Here is a 27,500-nt window from a genome sequence, read left to right as displayed (position 1 = left end):
TTAAGCAGTGACTTTGTCTCTCAGTAATAGTGTTGACATTCTGAGGATGTGGTTAATAGTGAGGTAGTTATTGCAGCGGGGACATATATTTGTGCTGTGGGCTGTGTCCCACATCTCGATGTTTTCTCTGATTTTGTTGGTCAGCTGTAGGTCGGTCCACTCGCTTTGCCACAGGGTGGATTTTTGCTTTTGTAATACACAAAACACTGAGATCTGTACAAACTATGCTAAGGTCCAGATCGCCAGTTGTCAAAAAGCAATAGATTTATCAATAGCAAAAAGTTCGGCAATAAAGATCGATGTATGATTCGGCAATCTGAATTTCAATTCATTCAGTTGACCACACACCCGCACCCACACATTGCTCAGTCTTGGAGCCGTCGGTATATGTATGAAAAAAGGTAGATGTTTAATAAGGATCTCTCTGAACCTCTGGCATACCTCCACCTCCGGCGCCGTGGCCTTCCTTGATGGAAGTCAAGCTTCCATGATTGCAAAATTGGGCGTTTCCCATGGCGCTATATTAGTCTGAAGCAGGGTATCGATGGTAGAGAGATCTATACCGACTTTTTGGATGAGGTCGTGAAATCTTGTGGTAAAGGGCCTAATGGCACCATTACCATTAGGGTGGCTTGGGTCTCGAGCCACCTTCACGGCATAGGTCAGCGCCAGCTGGCTGCGTCTGAGTCGGAGAGGAGGTACTCCTGACTCCACCTCAAGACGCTCAATCCTTATACACTTCAGGGCACCAAGACATCTCTGCACACATGCATTCTGCACAGTATTCAATCCTTTCAAAGTTGAGTCTGATGCCGAACCATACACGATAGAACCATAATCTACTTTATACCTAATCAGGGCTTTAAATATTATTAGCAAAGACTTTCTATCAGCTCCCCATTTATTTCCAGAAATGCACTTTAGTAAATTAAGTGCTTTTGACATTTATTCTTTAACTGATCAATGTGGTCTTTCCAATGAAGTGTACAATGAAAAAGTAGACCAAGAAATCTAGCAGAAATTTGAATAGGTATTGGGTGGTTGTTCGACATCCTCCTACGTGAAAAAATTACCCCAATACTCTTTCTTGTGGAAAACTTAACACCCCACTGGAGGCCCCAGTTATGAATCATATCCAGTGCCAATTGGATGCGATTTTCTAAAATATTCTGCATTACTGCTGTAATGCCATAATGCACAATCATCAGCGTACAGTGAGTATTTAGGATTCCGAGGGGGAGCTGGTGAGATGTCATTTATCATGTACAGAAATAAAGTAGGTGACAAGACACTTCCTTTTGGGACCCCGTTTGCCTGGACAAAAATGTCCGAGAAAGTGACAGCTAAAGTTCTGTCAGAAATGAAATTTTGAATGAAACAAGGCAATTTTCCACGTAATCCGAAAGCTTAAAGTTTTTTTGAGTTGGCCGTATCACCATGTCATGTCGTAGGTGTAGTATATGGACCTGTAGTCTCAGGGTTTCCCACCTACCCAGGGGAGTACCTTAAGGGCCAAGGTCCCTCCGCAGGGTATGTCCACCCCCTGATGTCAACATCCCCCTTACAAGTTACTGCTACAGTCCCAAGGGATATGGCCTTGTGAGAGTCACGGCGGGAAATCTGTGCATGTTCTAGGTGTGCGGATGAATAATTAAAACAAATAAAAATAACTAAAAACGGTGTAAAGATTCAGGAAGAAAAAGTGGATAGGCTAGCATAAGAAAAGTACAATAAGTAGAAGGAGGGTAAAATGAAAGGAGAAACGCTAGTAGAAGACAAGAAAGAAATAAGGTCTAATAGAAGAACCACGAGGTTGCATAATGATATGTGGTATATGTATAAGTGCAATCCTGCACGGTCCAGCTCTATCTTTAGTAAATACCGTCACTGAGGCTTAATATTTAGCTTTTCCGTTCTTTTAGGGTCCTTAGCTGGAGCTGCCGGCCACTTAGGTATAAATTTCATGTAATATGTACAAAATGCCAGAGGATGAGGAGAGAAACGCCTCGTGGTACAGTAGAAAAACGAATGTTTATTTCTCGTGGTACAAAAGGGGCCGCGGGAGGCCGTGACGTGAAAAAGATTCAACTTTCAATAAAACGAAAATAAAACAATAAATCTAAACATTAAAACACACAAGAAATATAATACATTAAAATGGATTTAAAAAAGAAATGGATAAAATCATGTATACAAAGAAACACCGAGCTGACAGTCGGCAAGTGCAATTTAACCAAGGTGTGGTGTGGTTACACACGTAAGCACACCACACGCACACAACCACACGCGCGCTCACCAAGCGAGCATCATTTGAGGGGGGGGGAGGGGTATGGGGGCGTTGAGAACAGTGTCATGCTACAGAATCCGTCCCCCCGATCCGGGTCGAAGCAGCCAGCGGAGACCTGAAAAGAGAGGAAAAGCCAAACTTGAACTCTGACGGTGCAGACGGGACTGGACTGAGAAACAGCGCACGATTACATTACCACCAGAATATCAGCGCCCTGCTGGAGCCAACTCATCATCTGGTCTTTGAGAAATACAACAAATATTCTGAGATAAAAATCGGGATGATGATTCTGTGCCAGTACGTGTCATGCCCCCCCCCCCACACACACTAATAGACGCAAAGTAAAAGCGATAGGCAGAGTAAAAGTGAAACAATAAAAGCAAAAGTAAAACAATAAAATAGTAAGAACAAGAGTAAAACACTAAGAGAACAAGAGTGAGAGTAAAAGAAAGGGTAAGAGCCATACTAAAACAGTAAAAGAGTAAGAACAGGAGTAAAACAGTAAAAGCAAGAGCAGTAATAAAACAGTAGAAGCAAGAGCGGGAATAAAACAGTAAAAGCAAAAGCGAGAATAAAACAGTAAGAGCAAGAGCGAGAATAAAACTGTAAAAGCAAGAGCGAGAATAAAACTGTAAAAGCAAGAGCGAGAATAATACATTGAAAGCAAAAGCGAGAATAAAACAGTAAAAACAAAAGCAAGAAAAAAACAGTAAAAGTAAGAGCAAAAGAATAAAACAGTAAAAGCAAGAGCGAGAATAAAACAGTAAAAGCAAGAGCAAAAGAATAAAACAGTAAAAATAAGAGCAAGAAAAAAATATACATGTAAATAAGTAACAGGTGCTACACAAGCAATTTACTGATGTCACAGAGACACATCACAAAGACATTGTAATCACAAAAGACACTGAAATCACAAATTCTTCAGGGGTTCAACAAAGTACACAGACACTCATCTACATAGAAAGTTCAGGGTCATGTACACAACTGTTCAGAGCTGCTACCCAAGCGTTATCCTCTACTAGTTGCTTACGGCTGTTCTCTAAACTTCCCGTGAGTTAATCACTGATTAATTCTAACGCATAAAACTGGTTGAATTCAGTTAGATCCTCCTCCCACTCAAACTGTCTCTCTTCCTCGCCATCTCCATAAGTCTCCTCTAGCCCCTCAACAGCTAACGGTATATGTGCCCTCCAGAAAGCAGACATTGCAGCTGACTCTGGGGTTAATGCAGACCCTCCAGGAGGCCCTGAGGCTGCGGCTGGGGCAGACGCTGCAGGGGGCCCTGTGGCTGCATCTGCAACAGACGCTGTTGAAGGCCCTGAGGCTGCTGTTGCCAAATTAATTTCATCGATGCTTAGTGCCACAACTGGCCGTTTAGTTGCTACTGTAATCAGTTCTGCTCCTGTTTCCTGTTCAGCTCCCCTGGAGTGCTGTGCCAGTGGTGTTGGGAGCCTGGGTACCCTGGCCTTCAGGAAAGGGACAAGCACTTATATAGTGGCCTGTCCTTCTGCAATTATAACATGCTGAGGTTGGTTGGTGGCTCTAGCTCGGCATTAGCCAGCATTGTGGCTAGTAACCTGGTGGTAGGTACAACACTTCTGACTGTGCAGGGGGAGTGTCTATGGCTGCACTGCATTAGCCTTGATAGCAAAGGCATAATGGTCCCTACCCCGAGCGTGTCAAGCTTATGGTGCCGTACTCTATGCCTTGCGTTCCAGACACGCTGAGAAGCATCGGCCATTTATTGCTGGCGAACCATCATCCCTGACGGCTAAGATGTCACGAAGCCAGGGGACAGCTCACTAACAAATACTCTATGGACTAATTCATCTGGGTCACCAATGGCAGCAGGGTAGTCCCGATAATCCTGACACACGTTGCCCTGAATCTCCAGAAAGAAGTCCATTGGTGCCTGGTCATTCGCCATGCGGTGTTCGTAAAGCACCTTAAAGAAGTCGGCAGCGGTGTAGGTACCATGGAAGGTCTTGCAGATCTGGGCCTTGAACACTTGCCAGCTTATGTTATCGAAAAGTGCAGAGTTGATAATATGCTCTGCACGGTCTTTACGGTTGGTTCTGGCTGCCTGTATAAGACTGTGCAGTAGGGGGTTTCACTAGGTTTTCAATGGCCCTTATCCATCCTTCCAGTTCCAGATTTTTGAGGAAGGGCTTAGCTGCAGTGACTTCTCCCCTGAACTCTGGTATTTTGGCCTTGGAGATGTACTGCACTAGGACCTCTGATGTGCTTCCTGATGGGTGGCTCGAATTACGATCCGTCAAATGATGACTGTGTGGGATCAAAGGAATGGGGCCAGGATTCAAGTTCAGACGTTGCATTGGCTGTGGTGGATCCGTACCGCAAGGCCTATGGCTCGGAGGATCATGGTACCAGGAATCTCTGTACTGGACCAACAGTGGGGTTGCTCAATACCTCCTCTTTCTTGGTAACAGGTCCCAGAACCTCCAGCCTGGAAGCCTGGGTCTCCTGCAACCCTACAGCAGCATGATCTAAGCACCTGTCCTTGTCCACTGATTGAGGCACGAGTTACCTTGCCATTGTTCGCTGACCCATCTGCTCGTACCCCTCCTTCATCTGTTGCAGGTTTTCTTCGTGTATTGTGACGTCAGCAGCTAACACAGTACTGCCCTTTCACAGATCGGGCTGCGATCCACTAATAACAAGGGGCAGCACTAACCCTTCTGGGGAAGTGGCAAGCGATGAGGGCTGGCTGCTGTGGTCACAGACTTTTCTTGTGGGCAACTTTCTCGTCCCCTTTTGAGGCATGGGTCACGTGTCAATGACAAGGAATGGTAAAGTACTGGTCACACACACGGGCAGAAACCATCAACACAATACATAGAAAGAGACAGTACAAACTTTAAAAAAACAGAAACAATGTACACAATACAGAGGTGCAGACTGGCACAGAGACATACGTACTCAGAAAGGGCAGACTGACACAGACACGTACACACTCAAAAAGGGCAGACTGACACAGACTGATGCACAGAATGGGCAGACTAACGCACAGAATGGGCAGACTGACACAGAACGGGCAGGCTGACACAGAACGGACAGACTGACACACAGAACGAGGAGACAGGCAGACTGACACAGAATGAGGAGACAAGCAGTCTGACAGAACGGGCAGACTGATACACAGAGCGAGACAGGCAGACTGATGCAGAGAATGGGCAGACTGAATCAGAACGAGGAGATAGGAAGACACGCTCAAAACGGGCAGACTGACAGAACGAGGAGACAGGCAGACTGACACACGTAACGAAGAGACGGGCAGACTGACGCACAGAACGGGCAGACTGACACATAACACGGCAGACTGACACACACAACGAGGAGATGGGCAAACTGACACACAGAACGAGGAGACGGGCAGACTGGCACAGCATAGAACGAGAAGACGGGCAGACGGGCGCACAGAACGGGCAGACTGACACACAGAACGAGACGAGCAGACTGACGCACAGAACGGGCAGACTGACGCAGAACGAGGAGACGGGCAGACTGACACACATAACGAGGAGACGGGCAGACTGACGCACAGAACGGGCAGACTGACATAGAACGAGGAGACGGACAGACTGACGCATAAAACGGGTAGACTGACACACAACACGGCAGACTGACACAGAACGAGAAGGGCAAACTGACACACAGAACGAGGAGACGGGCAGACTGACACATAGAACGAGGAGACAGACAGACTGACACACAGAACGAGGAGACGGGCAGACTGACACACAGAACAGACAGACTGACACAGAACGAGGAGACGGGCAGACTGACACACAGAACGAGGAGACGGGCAGACTGACACAGAACGAGGAGATGGGCAGACTGACACGCAGAACTGACAGACGGGCAACCTGACGCACAGAACGAGGAGACGGGCAGACTGACAAACAGAACGAGGAGACGGGCAGACTGGCGCACAGAACGGGTAGACTGACACACAGAACGAGACGGGCAGACTGACGCAAAGAACTGGCAGACTGACGCACAGAACGAGGAGACGGGCAGACTGATAAACAGAACGAGGAGACGGGCAGACTGACGCACAGAACGAGGAGACGGGCAGACTGGCGCACAGAACGGGTAGACTGACACACACAACGAAACGGGCAGACTGACGCACAGAACGGGCAGACTGACGCACAGAACGAGACGGGCAGACTGATTAACAGAACGAGGAGACGGGCAGACTGACACACAGAACGAGGAGACGGGCAGACTGACGCACAGAACGGGAAGACTGCTACACAGAACGAGACGGGCAGACTGACGCACAGAACGGGCAGACTGACACAGAACGAGGAGACGGGTAGACTGACACACAGAATGAGGAGACGGGCAGACTGACACACAGAACGGGTAGACTGATACACAGAACGAGACGGGCAGACTGACGCACAGAACGGGCAGACTGGCAAATAACGAGGAGAAGGGCAGACTGACACGCAGAACGAGGAGACGGGTAGACTGACACAGAACGAGGAGAATGGCAAACTGACACGCAAAACAAGGAGACGGGCAGACTGACACAGAACGAGGAGACGGGCAGACTGACGCACAGAACGAGGAGACGGGCAGACTGACACACAGAACGAGGAGACGGGCAGACTGATATACAGAACGAGGAGACGGGCAGACTGACACACAGAACGAGGAGACGGGCAGACTGACACACAGAACGAGACGGGCAGACTGACACAGAACGAGGAGACGGGCAGACTGACACACAGAACGAGGAGACGGGCAGACTGACACAGAACGAGGAGCTGGGCAGACTGACGCACAGAACGGGCAGACTGACACACAGAACGAGGAGACGGGCAGACTGACACACAGAACGAGGAAACGGACAGACTGACACAGAATAAGGAGACGGGGCAGACTGACACAGAACGAGGAGCTGGGCAGACTGACGCACAGAACGGGCAGACTAACACACAGAACGAGGAGACGGGCAGACTGACACAGAACGAGAAGACGGGCAGACTGACGCACAGAACGAGGAGTGGCAGACTGATGAACAGAACGGGCAGACTGACACACAGAACGAGGAGATGGGGAGACTGATACACAGAACGAGGAGACGGACAGTGACAAACAGAACGAGGAGACAGGCAGACTGATACACAGAACGAGGAGACGGGCAGACTGCTGTACAGAACGGGCAGACTGACACAGAACGAGGAGTGGGAGACTGATGAACAGAACGGGCAGACTGACACAGAACGAGGAGGTGGGGAGACTGATACACAGAACGAGGAGACGGGCAGACTGACAAACAGAACGAGGAGACGGGCAGACTGCTGTACAGAACGGGCAGACTGACACACAGAACGAGGAGTGGCAGACTGATGAACAGAACGGGCAGACTGACACAGAACGAGGAGGTGGGGAGACTGATACACAGAACGAGGAGACGGGCAGACTGACAAACAGAACGAGGAGACGGGCAGACTGCTGTACAGAACGGGCAGACTGACACACAGAACGAGGAGTGGCAGACTGATGAACAGAACGGGCAGACTGACACAGAACGAGGAGGTGGGGAGACTGATACACAGAACGAGGAGACGGGCAGACTGACAAACAGAACGAGGAGACAGGCAGACTGATACACAGAACGAGGAGACGGGCAGACTGACAAACAAAACGAGGAGACGGGCAGACTGATACACAGAACGAGGAGACGGGCAGACTGGCGCACAGAACGGGCAGACTGGCGCACAGTAACGGGCAGACTGACACAGAATTAGGAGAAGGGCAAACTGACGCACAGAACAAGGAGACAGGCAGACTGGCGCAAAGAACGGGCAGACTGACACAGAACGAGGAGATGGGCAGACTGACACACAGAACGAGGAGACGGGCAGACTGGCGCACAGAACGGGCAGACTGACACAGAATTAGGAGAAGGGCAGACTGACACACAGAACGAGGAGACGGGCAGACTGACACAGAACGAGGAGACTGGCAGACTGACACACAGAACGAGGAGACGGGCAGACTGACACACAGAACGAGGAGACGGGCAGACTGACGCACAGAATGAGGAGACGGGCAGTCTGAAGCACAGAACGAAGAGACGGACAGACTGACACTGAATAAAGAGACGGTCAGACTGACACAGAACGAGGAGCTGGGCAGTCTGAAGCACAGAACGAAGAGACGGACAGACTGACACAGAATAAAGAGACGGTCAGACTGACACAGAACGAGGAGACGGGCAGACTGGCGCACAGAACGGGGAGACTGACACAGAATTAGGAGTAGGGCAGACTGACACACAGAACGAGGAGACGAGCAGACTGACGCACAGAACGAGGAGACGGGCAGACTGACGAAAAGAACGGGCAGACTGACACAGAACGAGGAGACGGGCAGACTGACGCACAGAACGAGGAGACGGGCAGACTGACACACAGAACGAGGAGACGGGCAGACTGATATACAGAACGAGGAGACGGGCAGACTGACACACAGAACGAGGAGACGGGCAGACTGACACACAGAACGAGACGGGCAGACTGACACACAGAACGAGGAGACGGGCAGACTGACACACAGAACGAGGAGACGGGCAGACTGACGCACAGAATGAGGAGACGGGCAGTCTGACGCACAGAACGAGCAGACGGACAGACTGACACAGAATAAGGAGACGGGAAGACTGACACAGAACGAGGAGCTGGGCAGACTGACGCACAGAACGGGCAGACTGACACACAGAACGAGGAGACGGGCAGACTGAAGCACAGAACGGGCATACTGACGCACACAACGAGGAGACGGGCAGACTGACGTACAGAACGGGCAGACTGACACACAGAACGAAGAGACGGGAAGACTGACGCAAAGAACGGGCAGACTAACACACAGAACGAGAAGACGGGCAGACTGACACACAGAACGAGGAGACGGGCAGACTGACACACAGAATGAGGAGACGGGCAGACTGCTGTACAGAACGGGCAGACTGACACACAGAACGAGGAGTGACAGACTGATGCACAGAACGGGCAGCCTGACACACAGAATGAGGAGACGGGCAGACTGCTGTACAGAACTGGCAGACTGACACACAGAAAGAGGAGACGGGCAGACTGATACACAGAACGAGGAGACGGCAAGACTGAAATAAAGAACGGGCAGACTGACACAGAACGAGATGGGCAGACTGACACAGAACGAGGAGACGGGCAGACTGGCGCACAGAACGGGTAGACTGACACAGAAATAGGAGAAGGGCAGACTGACACACAGAACGAGGAGACGAGCAGACTGACGCAAAGAACGGGCAGACTGACACAGAACGAGGAGACGGGCAGACTGACAGACAGAACGAGACGGGCAGACTGACACACAGAACGAGGAGACGGGCAGACTGACACACAGAACGAGGAGACGGGCAGACTGACGCACAGAACGAGGAGACGGGCAGACTGACGCACAGAACGAGGGGACTTGCAGACTGACACACAGAACTAGGAGACGGGCAGACTGACGCACAGAACGAGGACACGAGGAGACGGGCAGACTGACACACAGAACGAGGAGACGGGCAGATTGATCTACAGAACGAAGAGACGGGCAGACTGACACACAGAACGAGGAGACGGGCAGATTGATCTACAGAACGAGGAGACGGGCAGACTGACACACAGAACGAGGAAACGGGCAGACTGACACACAGAACGAGGAGACGGGCAGATTGATCTACAGAACGAGGAGACGGGCAGACTGACACACAGAACGAGGAAACGGGCAGACTGACACAGAACGAGACGGGCAGACTGACACAGAACGAGGAGACGGGCAGACTGACACAGAACGAGGAGACGGGCAGACTGACGCACAGGACGAGGAGACGGGCAGACTGACACAGAACGAGGAGACGGGCAGACTGACACACAGAACGAGGAGCCGGGCAGACTGACGCACAGAACGGGCAGACTGACACAGAACGAGGAGACGGGCAGATTGACACAGAACGAGGAGACGGGCAGACTGGCGCACAGAACGGGCAGACTGACACAGAACGAGGAGACGGGCAGACTGGCGCACAGAACGGGCAGACTGACACAGAACGAGGAGGCGGGCAGACTGGCGCACAGAACGGACAGACTGACATAGAACGAGGAGACGGGCAGACTGACAGACAGAACGAGGAGACGGGCAGACTGACACACAGAACGAGGAGACGGGCAGATTGACACAGAACGAGGAGACGGGCAGACTGACAAACAGAACGGGCAGACTGACACAGAACGAGGAGACGGGCAGACTGACAAACAGAACGGGCAGATTGACACAGAACGAGGAGACGGGCAGACTGACACACAGAACGAGGAGACGGGCAGATTGACACAGAACGAGGAGACGGGCAGACTGACGAACAGAACGGGCAGACTGACACAGAACGAGGAGACGGGCAGACTGACGAACAGAACGAGGAGACGGGCAGATTGACACAGAACGAGGAGACGGGCAGACTGACGAACAGAACGGGCAGATTGACACAGAACGAGGAGACGGGCAGACTGACACAGAATTAGGAGAAGGGCAGACTGACAGACAGAACGAGGAGACGGGCAGACTGATGCACAGAACGAGGAGACGGGCAGATTGACACAGAACGAGGAGACGGGCAGACTGACGAACAGAACGGGCGGACTGACACAGAATGAGGAGACGGGCAGACTGACGAACAGAACGAGGAGACGGGCAGACTGACGAACAGAACGGGCAGATTGACACAGAACGAGGAGACGGGCAGACTGACGAACAGAACGGGCAGATTGACACAGAACGAGGAGACGGGCAGACTGACACAGAATTAGGAGAAGGGCAGACTGACACACAACGAGGAGACGGGGAGACTGACGCACAGAACGAGGAGACGGGCAGACTGACACACAGATCAAGATGACGAGCAGACTGACACACACAACGAGATGACGGGCAGACTGACGCACAGAACGGGCAGACTGACACAGAACGAGATGACGGGCAGACTGATGCACAGAACAGGTAGATTGACACATAGAACGAGGAGACGGGCAGACTGACACAGACCGAGGAGACGGGCAGACTGACACACAGAACGAGGAGAGGGGCAGACTGACGCACAGAACGAGGAGACCAGCAGACTGACACATAACGAGGAGATGGGCAGACTGGCGCACAGAACGGGCACACTGACACACAACGAGATGTCGGGCAGACTGACACACAGAACGAGATGACGGGCAGCCTGACACAGAACGAGATGACGGACAGACTGGCGCACAGAACGGGCAGACTGACACAGAGAACGAGATGACGGGCAGCCTGACAGAGAGAACGAGATGACGGACAGACTGATGCACAGAACGGGCAGACTGACACAGAACGAGGAGACGGGCAGACTGATGCACAGAACGAGATGACGGGTAGACTGACGCACAGAACGAGATGACGGGCAGACTGACACACAGAACAAGATGACGGGCAGACTGACGCACAGAACGGGCAGACTAACGCACAGAACGGGCAGACTGACAGAGAACGAGATGACGGGCAGACTGACGCGCAGAACGGGCAGACTGACACAGAACGAGGAGACGTGCTGACTGATGCACAGAACGGGTAGATTGACACATAGAACGAGGAGACGGGCAGACTGATACAGAACGAGGAGACGGGCAGACTGACGCACAGAACGGGTAGATTGACACATAGAACGAGGAGACGGGCAGACTGATACAGAACGAGGAGACGGGCAGACTGACGCACAGAACGGGTAGACTGACATACACAACGAGGAGACCCCTACTGACACGCACTAGCACAGGGGTTGAACACTGGCACGAAATGCAGCTGTTGTGGGAGAACGGGTTAATAAAATCATTAAAATGCCTAAAACTGAAATGAGCCACACAAAGGATAAACAGAGCTGGCGATTAGTACGATAAATACCTGGAAGAGGTGAATTAGCTATAACTCAAAAATACTATAACAAATACAAAACATGAAGCTTACTTGAATGAAAGAGCGATGACAACATGCTAACACAATAAAAAAAATTACGGTAGCTCACAAATTACAAAAAACAAAGCTATCCGAAAGCATGCGAAATTTCCCGACTGATGGTCTTTGCCGTGACGCCCCACCGCTGCCCACCAGAAATTTTAGACCTGTAGTCCCCAGGGGGCCCCACCTACTCAGAGGAGTGCCTTAAGGGCCAAGGTCCCTCCCCATAAAGGTCAGTGGGCATCCGCAGGATATGTCCATCCCCTGATGTCAACATCCCTCTTACTAGTTACTGCTACAGTCCCAAGGGATATGACATTGTCGGAGTCACGGCGGAAAATCTTTGCATATTCTAGGTGTGCGGATGAATGATTAACACATAAAAATAACTAAAAACTGTAACGAGTCAGGAAGAAAGAGTAGATAGGTTAGCATAAGAATAGTACAGGATACAGGAGGGTAAAATGAAAGGAGAAACGGTAGTAGAAGACCGAAGAAAGAAATAAGGTGAAGTGGGAGAACCACGAGGCTGCATAATGATATATGGTGTATGCATAATTATAATCCTGCACGGTCCAGCTCTATCTTTAAAAAATACCGTCATTGAGGCTTAATACTTAGCTTTTCCGTTCTTTTAGGATCTTTAGCTGGAGCTGCTAGCCACTTAGGTATAAACTAAATGTAATATGTACAAAATGCCAGAGGATGAGGAGAGAAATGCCCTGTGGTACAGTAGAATAACGAATGTTTATTTCTCGCGGTACAAAGGGGGCCGCGGGAGGCCGTGACGTGAAAAAGATTCAACTTTCAATAAAAAGAAAATAAAACAATAAAAATAAACTTTAAAACACAAGAAATATGATACATTAAAAGGGATTTTAAATAGGATGGATAAAATCATGTATACATAGGAACACCGAGCTGATAGTCGGCACGTGCAATTCAACCAAGGGGGTTACTCACATGCACATAATCACACAACACGCACTCACACGCACGCAACCATACACATACAACCACACGCGTGCACACACACGCGTGAGCACCAAGCGAGCATCATTTGAATATAACTGGCCAGTTGTACTAGCTGATCGAGAGTTTGGCGTCCTTTTCAGAAACCGCACTGCTCCTCAACTAGTAGATTCTTGTAATTCAAAAAATGCAATAGCCTACGGTTAACAATTCATTCCATGACCTTGCATCAGCAACTTGTCAACACAATTGGGCGGTAGGAGATGGCATATTTGGGATTTCCCCCTCCTTTCAATATGGGAATGATATGGGCGAAGTGCCATGAGTTTGGAAGAGTCTGGCTTTTCCAAATTTCATTCTACACGTCTAGCAATGCTTTATCATCTCATACCGAATCTCATTGGGGCCTGGGGACGTTCCTCTACAGGTTTCTAGGGCCCGAACAAGTTCACTCACTGTAAGGTCTTTATTGAAATTAAATTCATCTCCTGTGGCAAAGTGTATGGGTTGCAGCTCAGCCGCTTCCTTGATGGTCTGGAATGCAGGATGGTAGTTGTCTGAGCTGCTTGTATAAGAGAATTGCCTGGCGAGTGCAATAGCGACGTCTCTAGGCGATTCTAAATTGGTTCCCTCACGAATGATGTTTTTAATTTTGAAAGATTGATTTTATTGACAGCGGACCAAACCTGTGATATTTTGGTGTTGCTATTGATTGTAGAGACAAAGCTTTGCCAGATGTCTCTTTTGGCTTGTCTGATTGTTCTGTGAACCTTAACTCTTGCTAATTTATAGTTGCAAAAGTTCTGGTTTATGACGTTATTTTTGAAAAGCCTGTAGGCCCTATTGCATTCACGCAGTACTCTGTGGCAACCTGGAACTCTATGCTTTTACGCTATCTGTCGAAGTCTTGGGAATGGATTTCATTGCTGCATCTAAAATAGAATTTTGAATATTGTTTACTTTATCATCAATGGTTTCTCCAATAAGTTCGAGCTTCACGTTTCTTATGAAGGAGACCCAGTCTGCTTTTTCTACGTTAAATTTCGGTGCTGAAGGCGTTCTGGTTGTGTCGCATGAATATTTAATACAAATAGGAAAGTGGTCACTTCCCAACAAGTCGTCAATGTTGTGCCACAGGCACTTAGCTGCTACTGTTGAAGAGACCCGAGATAGATCAATAAAGCTCAAATTACCGGTATTATCATCCACTCGCGTTGGACTACCATCGTTCAGAAGGATTAGGTCTGAATCATTAACAAGCTCAACTACTTGCTCACCTCTACCATCCACCCGCAGGGTACCACATAATGTATAATGAGCAGTAAAATCCCTAAAAATACTTCATTTGGGGTAAACTATCCTGAAGAGCAAAGAGCTCATCATAAATTACCACATTATCAGGTGGACAATAAAGGGGACCGTCTGGTGATTTTTCGGCTATTTTCGCCCCTCTTGCCGAAATCGACTTTAATGCATTTTCAAGGAGTTTCTAGGCCCCCGGTTCTCCCCTGAAAATTTCAAGGCCCGACCGTTATTTTTTAGGTGGTAGCAGCGATTTTCGATGTCGACTGAAATATTATTATTTTTTATGTTACCTTAGAAAATCGGCAATTGTGACGCAATGATTAGAGATAATAAAAATATGAGGTTATTATCTGAAAGCTTATCAAATTTCACATAAAATGAGGCCAACCTTCTTTTTTTCGGAATAATTTAAAAAATCCGGCAAGCGTCCAAAAAACGACAATGAAGAAATTTTCCAAACAAATAACTAAACATGATATGTTATTCATATGGTGTATTTTCTTTTCTTTATGTTTTCATCATACATAGTTACTTTGATCTATGAGCAAAACATTTCGAAAATGCAAACCTCCCCCTCCCACCCATGGGGGGTAGTTTTGCCAAATATTCTGGATCACCACCAAAATTTATGGAATATTAACTAGGCTAAGACAAACCTCAGGTTAAAATTTTATTCAAATCTGTTCATAACTTTTCGAGTTAGAAAAAAAAAATTCATGGATCCAAACCATGGTCCGCATCACCACCAAACTGCAATAAGCGTCTAAGCTAGGTTAAAACTCACTTTTGGTTAAAATCTTGTTAAAATGTGTTCATAACTTTTAGAAATATTAGAAAACACAAACTAACAAAAAAAAAACAAAAACAAATAAACAATCAACAAACAAACAAAGAAACAAATGGAAGTAACAATATAGATAAACAAAAGGTCATGGGGTACGCGAAAATTATCTATATGTGCTCATATACCTTATATACATACTTTCTCATCGCCATGCAATTGTTTTTCGTCTTTCCACGGGGTCTGAGAGTGAAATTTGGCTACGTGACCCCGTAGAGTTATTCCGCAGTTTTAAAAAGACGATTTTCATGGTCCAGGACGGCCCCGGCCGCGCGGGGAAAAGTATGCGTTTGGTACCCGTCCGACTGGAGAAAAGTTATTCTTTCGACAAATATTATACGTTGTAAAACCCCATTAGAGCATCAATAATAGGTAAATGATAGATAATTATATCAAATACAAGTATTCTGTACATGATTTGTCATGTAAAATGTAAACATAATAAAAAGGAATAAGATCGCGATTATTAGGTCCATCATATTTTTACGTATAGCACACGTATATTCGGCCCGATTTTAAAGTATTATGGCTCATTTTGTAGCTGAATAATAGTTCTATTACATACTGCCATGAGGATTTGCAATATTTTCACGTGGTTCTTGTAAAAGTGACATATGTTTTCAAAATCTCCTATTGGGGTGTTAAAATAGTCACCTTCGGAAAATATTCACCAAGAAAAAAGTAAGGTCAACTTGTCAAAAATGGCTTCTGCATATAATAGTAGAAAGATAGTTCTATGAAATCAGAATGGCTGTATGATTTTTTTTTTTTGGATTTTTGAGAAATTTTTAAAAATGGCCAATGTAGGCCTATAGACCCTAGATCACTGCCACCACTCGGCACTAAACGTAAGATTTTGAGAAACCGTTACGTGCTGGCAATATCCGCAAGACTTCGGAATGCAGGTAGATGATAGAGGATTATGGTGTAGAAAGACTAATCTTATGCCTTTTTTGTTGATATCAAGATAGCCTTGGAAAGATGAAGAAACGTAAAATGCCGATATCTCGGAACTCCACCTTTAGGGGTGGGTCAAAGGATTCAGGGCACACCATATATCCAAAATTAACATATTATGGCTCATTTTGTAGAAAAATAAAATTTCTGCAACTTGATCGAGAGCGTTTTTGCAATTTTTGCCTGTACTTGTAAAAGTGGTCAATGTAAGAACATTTTTACCTATTTTTTTTTTCTTGAAGTCCCCTACTTCAAAAATTAAAAAAAAAGTCGAAATCGAAAAAACGCTCTTGATCAAGTTGTAGATATAAGGTAGTTCTGTGCAAAAATCAAATAAAATTGAATGTCTTGCCGTTTCTGAATTCGAAATCCTTTGACCCAGGTGCTGCATTTTCAACTTGGCGAATTTCGCATTTTTCGTTTTTTGACAATAATTCAAAAAGTGTTTGGGCGATTTCGAAAAAAAATCGACCACAGGCAATGGGAAGGGGCCCAAATAAAAGGGTGTGAGTTTCATTAAAATCGGTAAGAAAATCGAAAAATCGAAAAAAAAAAAAAAAGCAGACGGTCCCCTAAACTGAACATATAGCCATATAAGTGCTATTGACTTTTACCTTGCATGCGACAATCTCCAAAGTAGAATCTATAGTCACTTCTGTAAATGGGAGGTTCTGGTGGATGTACATGGCGACTCCGCCTCCACCCCTACCCTCTCGATCCTTCCGACACAGATGGTAGTTTCTCAACGAAACCAATTCATCAGAGATAAAGTTGTTTTAATGGGTCTCTTCGAGAACGATAATATCGGGAGCATAAGACGAGGCTAATAATCTAAGGTCGTTTACTCTAGTTCTAAGACTTCGACAGTTCCATTGTATAATGGTTAATGCGAAGATTATGTTTTATGGGGTTTGGAAGTGCCTTTTTCTGGGAGGGAGGCGCCTCTTCTCCCGAGCTTCCCGGTGACCTCTCGCGGGAAGACTTGGAGACAAAAGACTCCGTGTCCTGCATCTCTCTGAGGAGCTGACCAAAAACCAGGCAAACTCTTAACAGGAGTCGCTTGGATGGGAACATATGATCCAGATTGTGATTTGGTATCATCCTTACGTTGCTGCTTTTGTTGGTTTGATTCAGTAATTTGTTTTATTGTTTTGTTCAATTCAACAATTTGACTTGTTAATTATTTTTTCATTTCCTTAATATCAGCAATTTCTTTATCCTTAGCTGCAAGCACCTGACTGATACTGCTTGCACTGGGAGTGTTGTTAGTTGCTACTGAAGCATAGGTAGTATTGGGCTTGTTGGTCAAGCCTTCAACTTTCCTCTTGGGTTCATGGTAACTACCATCATGACCTCTCATGTATGCTAATATTTCAGTCTCCTTCTTCAGGCTGCTGCACACAGCAGAGCCTGACTGATGGGGACTTCCACAGTTAGCACACTTGAAAGTGTTTCCAGTACATGTGTCATGAGCTCCAGCACATTTACCGTAAGTAAATTTATCAGTATCCTTATCAATACAGCGTAATGAGGTGTGTCCAAATGTTTGGCATCTATTACAGCACATAGGTTTTTGAATTCAAGATCTTACTTGGACACGTTCGTATCCAATATAGACAGGAATTTTACTTGAAACAAAGGTCAAAAACACAATCCGGTTTCCTTCACACATTCCCGTCTTTCTTGGTCTATGATGCCTTGGTCCTTCATGTTTTCAAGAATTTCATTTTCATCCATCATTCTCAAATCCCTATGAAAGACTACTCCCTTACAGTTATATGAGCCAACATAAATAGTTACTCTTACCTTGAAATCATGAATCTGCGTCAGTTTAAGTTGTTAACCTGGGATTTGAATTGCACTTTTACAAGGAAGCTACCATCTCGCAATTTCTTGACCATCAAGGACCTTGATGATGAAGCAACTGATTTTCATTCACGCATCTGACAGCCAAATACCTTGCATTCTCTGGAGGGATAGCATGAGGTCGTTCTCGTTGGTCAATTGTAGTGGTTCCATTATTCATAGTCGTGGTCTTAGAGGAGTCATGGGTCGCCCCTCCTCCTCTAGGAGAAGGGGTAGCCGGGGGATCAGTCATCATGGGCATCGGACAAGTCCGACCCCTGGGCGCTTGCCCGTTGTCCTGAAAGACCAATAAACCCCTTAACTATTGGTAATCAACCTAACAGCAATGGCTAAGAGAGTGTGGCAGTTAATCGTCCTCTACCCCTCCAGTGGAAGCCTGGTTGTGTTCTCCAATACCACATAGGGATCGAGTTAAGTGGAGGACACTTCCCTACCGCCAAACTATCCGAAGCGAAGGACGGGAAGTAGATGCCCATCCCCAAGCGAATACGGGAGCCCACAAGGCTCAGGGAAGTCACATTAAGAGAAGGAAGGAATTCAAAATATAAGAAAAAGTGCGCCCAAAGGACGCCCCAGACTACTGGGCCTAACTAATCAGGGGTCAATGCCCGTGAGGGCTACCCTGGTGCAGAAGAGAGCTGCAAGTCTGAGGTGGGGTGCTGACTAATCCTACTGTAGTCTCGTGTGACCTGCAAGATCAAAGCACTGAAATTTACGTTATGCAACACAGAAACAACAATATCGAGCGAGACGAGAGGCCCTGGACTCTAGGGTAACTCAAGTGGCACACGATTTTTAATTTGTTGCTGCTGCGTTTTTAAACAAGGTCTGAGCTGGTCAAGATCTCATACACGAGTCAGAGGCGCTATGATGACTCGTTTAAATAATAAAATGAAAATAAAAGGTTTACTTTACTTGTTTAAAAGAAATCAAATAAAACTGAAGGCCGTTAAAAGAAAGCTAAAATAAATAAAACATAAAAATACGAAAATAAAATTCGGACGCAAACTGCAGATGGCTGCCATCGATGCCCACGGATGGTGCTGAGCCTGGTGCTGCTGGCTAGAAGGGGGTGTAGCCGACCCCCGCAACCTGCAGCGCAGCATACTTCCCCCAGGTTGGGTCCAGGTCCACATCCTGTCCTCTCGCCCTCACCATCAGCAGCTTCTCGACGACGCATACCGAGACCTGATTGGTTGACCACGGACACCTCACGGCTCACCTATTGGACCGCAGGCTCCCCTCGTTCCCGGGTGGCTGGCACAGCTCAGACCCACTTAAGCTCCCGCACCCGGGCCGAGTTCATCACTCACGATCCTCCAGCCGAGCAAGACAGCCAGCAGCAACTAGGCCTACCCAGGCCTTAGCCGACGGGTGAGCCGCCCCGGGGCGGCTCTCCCCGGCGATCTCCAGCATACCAGCCATACCTGTGGGCACACACCCACACACAAAAGCTCCTTAAAGAGATGATTGACACCAGTCTATGGCAGATACCAATCCATTGCCATAGGGGGACTCGCCTAGTCTGGACCTCACGTCCAATACAATGCATATTGTATCGCAACCCATCCCCATCTATTGACTTCGTATTTCCATAAACGCTGCACACACACATGCAAGCGCGCGTACAGTGACAATGCGTCACTGCGGTTTTGAGTTCAGTTAATATTCTATAATTAAGAAAATAATGCAGTATGTTTAGTTCTGGCGAAAAGAAGAAACTCGAGTCACGTAACTGGTTACATTAGCCGCCAACACATGGTGCAACTACGAAAAGCATTTACAAAGGACTCGGCGATTTTCATTTGATTTGCCTGCTGTACATAGATGTTTAAAAGAAATATTTAACTTTTTATATTTCAAGAAATGTGCAGTTATTATTTATCCTTGTGTTGAAAGAAGAGGGAGGGCGAATACCGCCTGGCCTCCATAAGTGTTGCCATTTCGATGAAGAGGATTTCAGGAAATCGCATTTGGAAAATATCCCACTACAAAGTCGACGATAACGAATGTCACACGTTTTGTTGTCACATTTGAGGTAAATGAAAGATCAAATGACATATTCTTTCCAAAAATAGGATAATAATAAACACTTGTTATTCATAGGCTTCGAATCACATTTTCTTACAAACAACATTCATGAAAGATACTATTTACGCTACGTTTACGTCGATGAGGTTGCTAGATGTACAAAAGGGGTACCCACTTGTAATGTAATTAAGAAACTGTACCTGTACCAGTTAGTAATATACGACCATTATGGCGAACCGCGGAATATCGTATTTGTATCTGAAAACATTGTTTTTGTTATTTTAAAATTATATTAAATTGAAGGTAATTTTTAATTTTCATTTATTCATTTTTCATTTACTTTATTTATTTTGTGTTGTTTCGCCCTCTTGCTTTTATGTGCCAGACTACATCTGTTCGGTAATTATACTCGATAATTTAATAAAAGTACAGTGATTGTGTTCATGCATGGTGCTTGCGATAATGACGGGCAATTTAGACGGTCCTCGTTTCCCTTCCATTCCACAATTCGAATATTAATTGTGAGATGCCGTAAACCTGTTGTAAGGGACTGATTATATATCAGTTGTGATGTTTGTTATACAGTGTGTTATGGTTGTGTAAATGAATTCAAAATTTAAGTTGATTTATAAAATGCTATAAAGTGTACAAATGAATAGTTAGGCATATATTGTTGAACAGATCTAGGGACGAAACCATATTTTAACGTTCAATGTAAGCTTCATTCTTATGAGCTTAGAATACATTTTCCTTTCTATTCTACCAAATCCAAATAAATAGTTCTTATCAAATGATATCCATGAAAGTAATTATACTATTCAAAAGTCGAGAGAGAAGCGTAACCACTGTCGTCCTCACAGAGTCTAAACGGCGTTTGATTAGGGGAAATTAATCTTATTTTTACAGCTTTACATAACAAGTTGCATGCTTTGTAGGTAATAAATTGTAACTTATATGATTAAATTTATTTTCCAGACCCCGATTCCTCCAGTCGAGGTCCCTGCTGAAGGATCTGCTCTTTGTAAGTCTCTGTCTCCGCGCACACATACATATATGCGTACATGGTTACATACATGCGCACGCACACATGCACACACACACACACACACGCATGCAAACGTACACCCGCACACATACAAACATACGCTCAAACCCACAGATACAAGCATAGGCACACACACACACTAAAACGCACCCACACACTTTGCTATTATAATTGCTATATTTGCTGTGGTCATTATTGTCAAAATCGTGATTTTTTTATTTGTATTACTAAATACGAAACAATGGTTGGAAACATAAAGATATGTTGAGAAATGAGAAATTGTCTGTAATGCAGCTGTCACTTTCACGCCATGCTATCTGCACTCACACATCACCCAACACAACACACAATACCCAAACACACACTATAATCCATACTCAAAATTAGCACCATTTCCCCCTCCTCTCAGCTGACCAGCGCATCGTGGGAGGCTATGAGGCAGAGCCGTACAAGCGCGGGTACCAGGTTTTGTTTAGAACAAAAGGAAGTTATTGTGGTGGTGTTGTCATCAGTAAACTGTTTGTCCTGACAGCTGCCCACTGCATACTAGAGTGAGTACTGATGGTGACGATGTTGATGATAATGATAATAATGCTAATGGTAATGTATATAATGATATATTCACAATAATGATAATATAATTATCAAAGATATCAATAATGATAAGAATGATATTGATATTAAAAGTAATATTATAACAACAGCAACAGTATGCTGGCATAGCCCAGTCCTGTTTCTGCATGTTACAGCTTCTACATTTTCTACTCTTTCTTCGCCATAATAATTTGCTCTTCTCTCCTTTCTTTTCATTTTCCTTTTTTTTTTTTTTCTTAGCAAGAATAGGCGAATGACTGTAACTGTGGGCATACACGATCTAAAGGTGAAGGAGAGCTTTACCCAGGTGATTCCCGTTGCAAAAGCATTCCTTCATCCGGACTATTACAGAGACAAGGGCATAACTAATGACATTGCTGTCCTGAAACTGGAACAGAAAATGAAAATGACTGGTGCGTTCTAATGTTCTTTTCGGTTAACGTTTAAGGGTGTAAATGTTCTTGTTTGTATTTGTGTTTGCATATGTGTGCATGTGCCTATATATTTATACATTTGTCTATACACGTTTTCGTAAAAGTCGACGAAATAATGGCATTGAGACTGAAGCTAGCAATTGGTTTCATGTCTCTTATTGCTGTGTACGCTTCTACCGATGTTTGTAAACTCGACGTGAAAGAGATGTTCAACGCCAAACTTGCATCCGTGGCAGACAGTTGTCCCCGGCGAGATATCCGTATTGTTCTGGGTGACTTCAATGCAGTATCGCTGTGATCGAGCTGGCTATGAGATGTCTGTCGGTCCTCATGGTTCGGGAGGTGATACCGGCAGCGAGAATAGCCTCCTTTTCCGGGACTTTGCTACGTCCCAGGATTTGAGGATTTCTGGTTCCTGGTTCCAGTGCTGAGTTCTGTGGTACTGACCATAGATTGGTTGTGGCTACCCTCCAGGTACACTTCAAAACTCCCCAGCGGTCATTTCACAGCACTCGACAATCTGACGGACCCTGTACTTGTGTGGGACACCTTCAAGCGCGAAACACTTGATGCAGCCCAAGAATCGTTAGGTGAACGACCGAGGGCAAGACAGAATTTTATCTCACAGGAGACACTGGAAGTCATAGATGCTTTGCCATGCAGCTCGTCTGGCAGGGGATTGGGATTTGCACCATTCTCAGGTGCGCAGAACTCGGTCTCTGTTAAGAAGGTACAAGGAGCAGCTTAATAAGAGTCTTGCTGAGGAGATCGAAGGCCATTTCTTAGTAAATGACCTTCGTCCTGCATACCAAGCCCTGAGAAAGCTGAACTCCAAGCCCTCACCACAAGTCACAGCAGTTCACTCAGTAAGTGGTCAGATCGTCTCAGATCCTGTTGCGGTGCAGGAGTGTTGGACTGAGTATTTTGAGCAGCTGTACCAGATTGACCCACCAACAGTTAACTTGGATGTGGGTAGTGCCAAGATTACGTTGACGGACAAACCCATCAGTGAGGATCCATCCTCCCTAACTGAAGTTAGGGAGGCGATCTCCAAGCTGAAGAATGGCAAAGCAGCGGCTTTCCAGCTGAACTGTTAAACGCTGGTGGTGAACCTATGGCACAGAGGTTGCATGCTGTCCTGGCTGCCATCTGGCGGTCAGGTACACCCCTATTAAGGGGTGTGGTCATCTCTCTCTGGAAGGGGAAGGGGGACCGATGGGACTGCAGCAATCACCGAGGCAAGGTTCTTGCCCATATCTTTCTGAGACGTATCAGGGACTACCTACTGAGGCATCAGAGGCCGGAGCAATCTGGATTCACTTCTGGTAAGTCCACAATAGATCATATCCTTGCGCTTCGAGTCATTGCAGAGCACCGTCGTGAGTTCGGGTGTGGGCTGCTTGCAGCTTACATCGACCTCAAGAAAGCGTTCGGCAATCACTCTGAGGGAAGACTGAGAGTGAGAGGAATTCCAACAAGGATTATTAGACTAATAGCAAGTCTGTATACTGGTACTGAAAGTGCTGTAAAGTGTGATGGGTACTTGTCGAGCTTCTTTCCTGTTAGTTCAGGAGTGAGGCAAGGCTGTGTCCTTGCACCAGCACTTTTCAACACTTGTATGGATTTTATACTGAGACGAGCTACTGTTCAAAGTCATTGTTGAGCACCTCTCGGCAATATTAAGGTTACAGACCTTTACTGGTGATATTGCTATTCTGAGTCTTTGGAAACCTAAGTGGTAGCTCTTGATGCATTTAGCAATGAAGCAAAGCCCTTGGGTCTAGAGGTCTCCTGGACCAAGACCAAGATCCAGGACTTTGGGGACTTGCTAGGAGAACCTGTTCAGTCGGTACGTGCTTCCGGCGAGGACACTGAGAGCTTTACATACCTTGGTAGTGTAGTTCATAACTCTGGGCTGTAAGACCAAGAAGTCAGAAGACAGATTGGCCTGGCAGCAGGGGTCATGAACTCTCTCGCCAAGAGTATCTGGAGATGTCGGTACCTGTGCAGAAAGACCAAGCTACGGGTTTACAAGGCCCTGATCATACCAGTTTTGCTATATGGTAGTAAAGCCTTAACATTATCCTGTACCTTTGAGTCTCGTCTTGATGCCTTCTGTAATAGGTCCTTGTGCCGGATCATCGGGTATTGTTGGCGAGACCACATGTCCAACCAACGATTTCACGGTGAGACTGGCTCAGGACCTGTTATCTGCACAATCCGTGATTACCAACTCAGGCTATATGGCCACCTGGCTCGCTTCCCACAGGATGATCCTGCCCACCAGGTTGTCTTTGTAAGAGAACCCGGGATGGAGGAGGTCTGTAGGACGACCGAGGAAGTCGTGGCTTGGGCAGACCGATCAAACCTGTTGTGAGGAGCTCGAGATGGGCTGAGTCTCTATCTGGCAGCTTGCTATGAGGGACCCAAAAGGTGGAAACAAAGGGTGGACGTGGTTATGCGCCCCCGTCGGCGTAAGCTTCTAATGATGGTGATGAATGAAATACGCTGTCATATATGCATACATACATTCATGTATATGCATATGTACATATATATCTAATATATATATATATATATATATATATATATATATATATATATATGTAATACATATATGGATATATATGCATCATATATATATATACATATATATATACATATATGTTTAATATATATACATGCAAAAAAAAATAAAAAAAAAAAGCATTTCGTTTCCCTTCTCAGATAAAGTTTTTCCTCTCAAATTGCCGACTCATCCAGTGAAAGCAGATACGCCTGTGGTGGTCACCGGTTGGGGAAGAACCAGTAAGTAATATAAGCACTTAATAAGACATTGAATGATTAATGTATATATATTTCTCTCTCTCTCTATCTATCTCTCTCTCTCTCTTCTTGTTTTTTCTTTCTTTTTTTTCTTATTTTAAGAAATATATATTTCTTTTTACAAAAATGAAGATTTGTTTTATTATCTACACTGTTAAAGTGTAGATAAATATGAAATTGATTTCTTATGATCCCCCCCCTGCCATTTTTTATGAGAAGCTGAATTTAATGTTATTTTTTTTCGCTCTGAATATCTATATATTCGTTCTTACCATCGCCTGAATTGCAGTGTCGGAAACTAAAAAAACTACTCTACAAGAGATAGTTACCCGGACCATCACTGTTCAGAAATGCAAGGAGACTTTTCGGTTCGTGGACGAAACCATAATCTGCACACGTGCGACGAATGTTAGCCCCTGTAATGTGAGTCGCTCTTTCTTGGTCTGCTGAATATTTGGGATATACTCTGTCCCTGTCTGTTTCTCTTTCCTTCTGTCTAATTGCCTGCCCGTCTATCTGCTTCTCTCTTTCTCTGTCTCTCTCTGTTTCCGTCTCTCTGCCTTTTTCTTTTTCTGTCTTTATCTCTCTACCTCTCTTTTTCTCTATCTCTCTGCCTCTCTCTTTCTCCCTCTCCATAAGGAAGAGGAATTACGCATAATCAACAGTTACTTATTTCCTGAAGATAGAATTAATACCTAACATCAGCAGTGGAGATTATTTCTCTGTCTCTCGCTTTCCTCCTCCTCTCTCCCTATCTATCCTTCTCCCTCGTTTCTTGTTTGTTCCTTTCTCCCTTCCTCTGTCTCTTTCCCTATCCATCTGTTTATTCCCTCCTTTTTGGTTTGTTCCTTCCTTTCTCTCCCTCTCTCTTTCCCTATTCATCTGTCTATTTCCCTCCTTTCCCAGTCCCTTTCTCACTGAACATCACTTCCGTTCATCTATTCCCTCCTTTTCCAGGGCGACTCAGGGGGTCCAGCGATGCACGAAGGCTATCTCGTGGGCCTCGTTTCCTTCGGCACGAAGTGTTGTATAACAGACATCCCTCAAGGATTTACTAGTGTTTATCATCACCTCATATGGATCGAGCGCGCAATGCACCCTAATTACACGTTTCTCAGTGGATGCGGTATTTTGGATCTGTCTTTAGTACTTATTGTATTGGCTCAACTATTTCTGTACTGGATATAGGAGTGTTTATATTGATTTTGTTCATCAATGCATCCTTTGTGTGTTTATCAACTAACTATACATAGTCGATAAATATTTTTAAGGGACTCTGAGTTCCATTTAAGTAGTGTGGAAATACTTCATTTGCATGTTTCATTTTATTGAAATGTATAATCAAATAAAGTTCTTACGAATTAAGTAAACTGAGCGTTTTTACTTCATCACTAAAAGCAATATACTTCTATTTGCATTTATAAGAAATAGTTCCCTTGCTAGCTGTTGCAAATATGAAAACTGACAGAAAAACTAAACGCTAATTATTACAATAGTAATTATAATACAGTTCTGGATGCAAGTGATATATAAAGAGCAAGACATTTAATACTAAATCCTGTTTGGTACATATCAAGAAGGAAGAGAAGATGAAAAAGTATGCAGCGCAGACTACATAAACCATTTACACTATTTCTTGCCTTACCAGTGTCTATGAATGAAATTCTTGGAAGCGGTTTTTCGTAGCACGGCAGCGCAGGTGTACACCACAGTGGCTGCAGCTAGCCTTAGATCTTGATTCTTTTTCTTTTCTTGTGTATGAGTTCCATCTGCCTTTTTTGTTGAGCAAGTTCAGGAAAGACTCCAATATTACCAAAGTGCATTGAATCAGACACACCATACACCTACTTACGATGTTTAGTATTCTTCACAGAACTGACAAACGTCCTCGTATAAGATCTCTAAACTGCAAAATAGGCAGTGAATCCTTGGCACTTTCTTTCTATTCATTTATTTTAAAATTAATGTGTGCCATGATTTTGAAGATATCTAAGGTGACAATTTACTAGGCATATCAAATATTATTAGCTTTGATATCCAATACTATCGTTGCTTTTATAATTAATTATGCATTCATAGATAGATTAAACGCATTCATAACAAAAGAAACGCTCATTCATGCATACATGTATACACGCAGACAGATACGTACATACTTGCACACATATATGCACTCAAGCATATATATATATATATATATATATATATATATATATATATATATATATATATATATATATATATATATATATATATATATATATATATATATATATATATATATATATATATATATATATA

At 45.3% G+C, this 27,500-nt stretch overlaps 1 protein-coding gene across 1 annotated transcript in view; it reads left to right on the top strand.

Annotated features, from left to right (window-relative positions):
* Positions 1-26,569, top strand: part of LOC113829834 (granzyme G) — a 27,199-nt gene extending 630 nt beyond the window's left edge. The window contains exons 2-7 of the mRNA XM_070127987.1: positions 21,276-21,321; positions 21,755-21,896; positions 22,180-22,352; positions 25,101-25,181; positions 25,489-25,622; positions 26,157-26,569. Coding sequence (XP_069984088.1) covers positions 21,276-21,321; positions 21,755-21,896; positions 22,180-22,352; positions 25,101-25,181; positions 25,489-25,622; positions 26,157-26,387 — 807 coding nt within the window. The 3' untranslated portion in view covers positions 26,388-26,569. The remainder of the gene's footprint in view (positions 1-21,275; positions 21,322-21,754; positions 21,897-22,179; positions 22,353-25,100; positions 25,182-25,488; positions 25,623-26,156) is intronic.
* The last annotated feature ends 931 nt before the right edge of the window (positions 26,570-27,500 follow it).

The sequence above is a fragment of the Penaeus vannamei genome, chromosome 12, assembly GCF_042767895.1.
Source record: "Penaeus vannamei isolate JL-2024 chromosome 12, ASM4276789v1, whole genome shotgun sequence".
In the NCBI taxonomy this organism is placed as follows: Eukaryota; Metazoa; Arthropoda; class Malacostraca; order Decapoda; family Penaeidae; genus Penaeus; species Penaeus vannamei.
The sequence above is the reverse complement of the archived record's forward strand: the minus strand, read 5'-3'. Positions and strand labels throughout refer to the sequence as shown.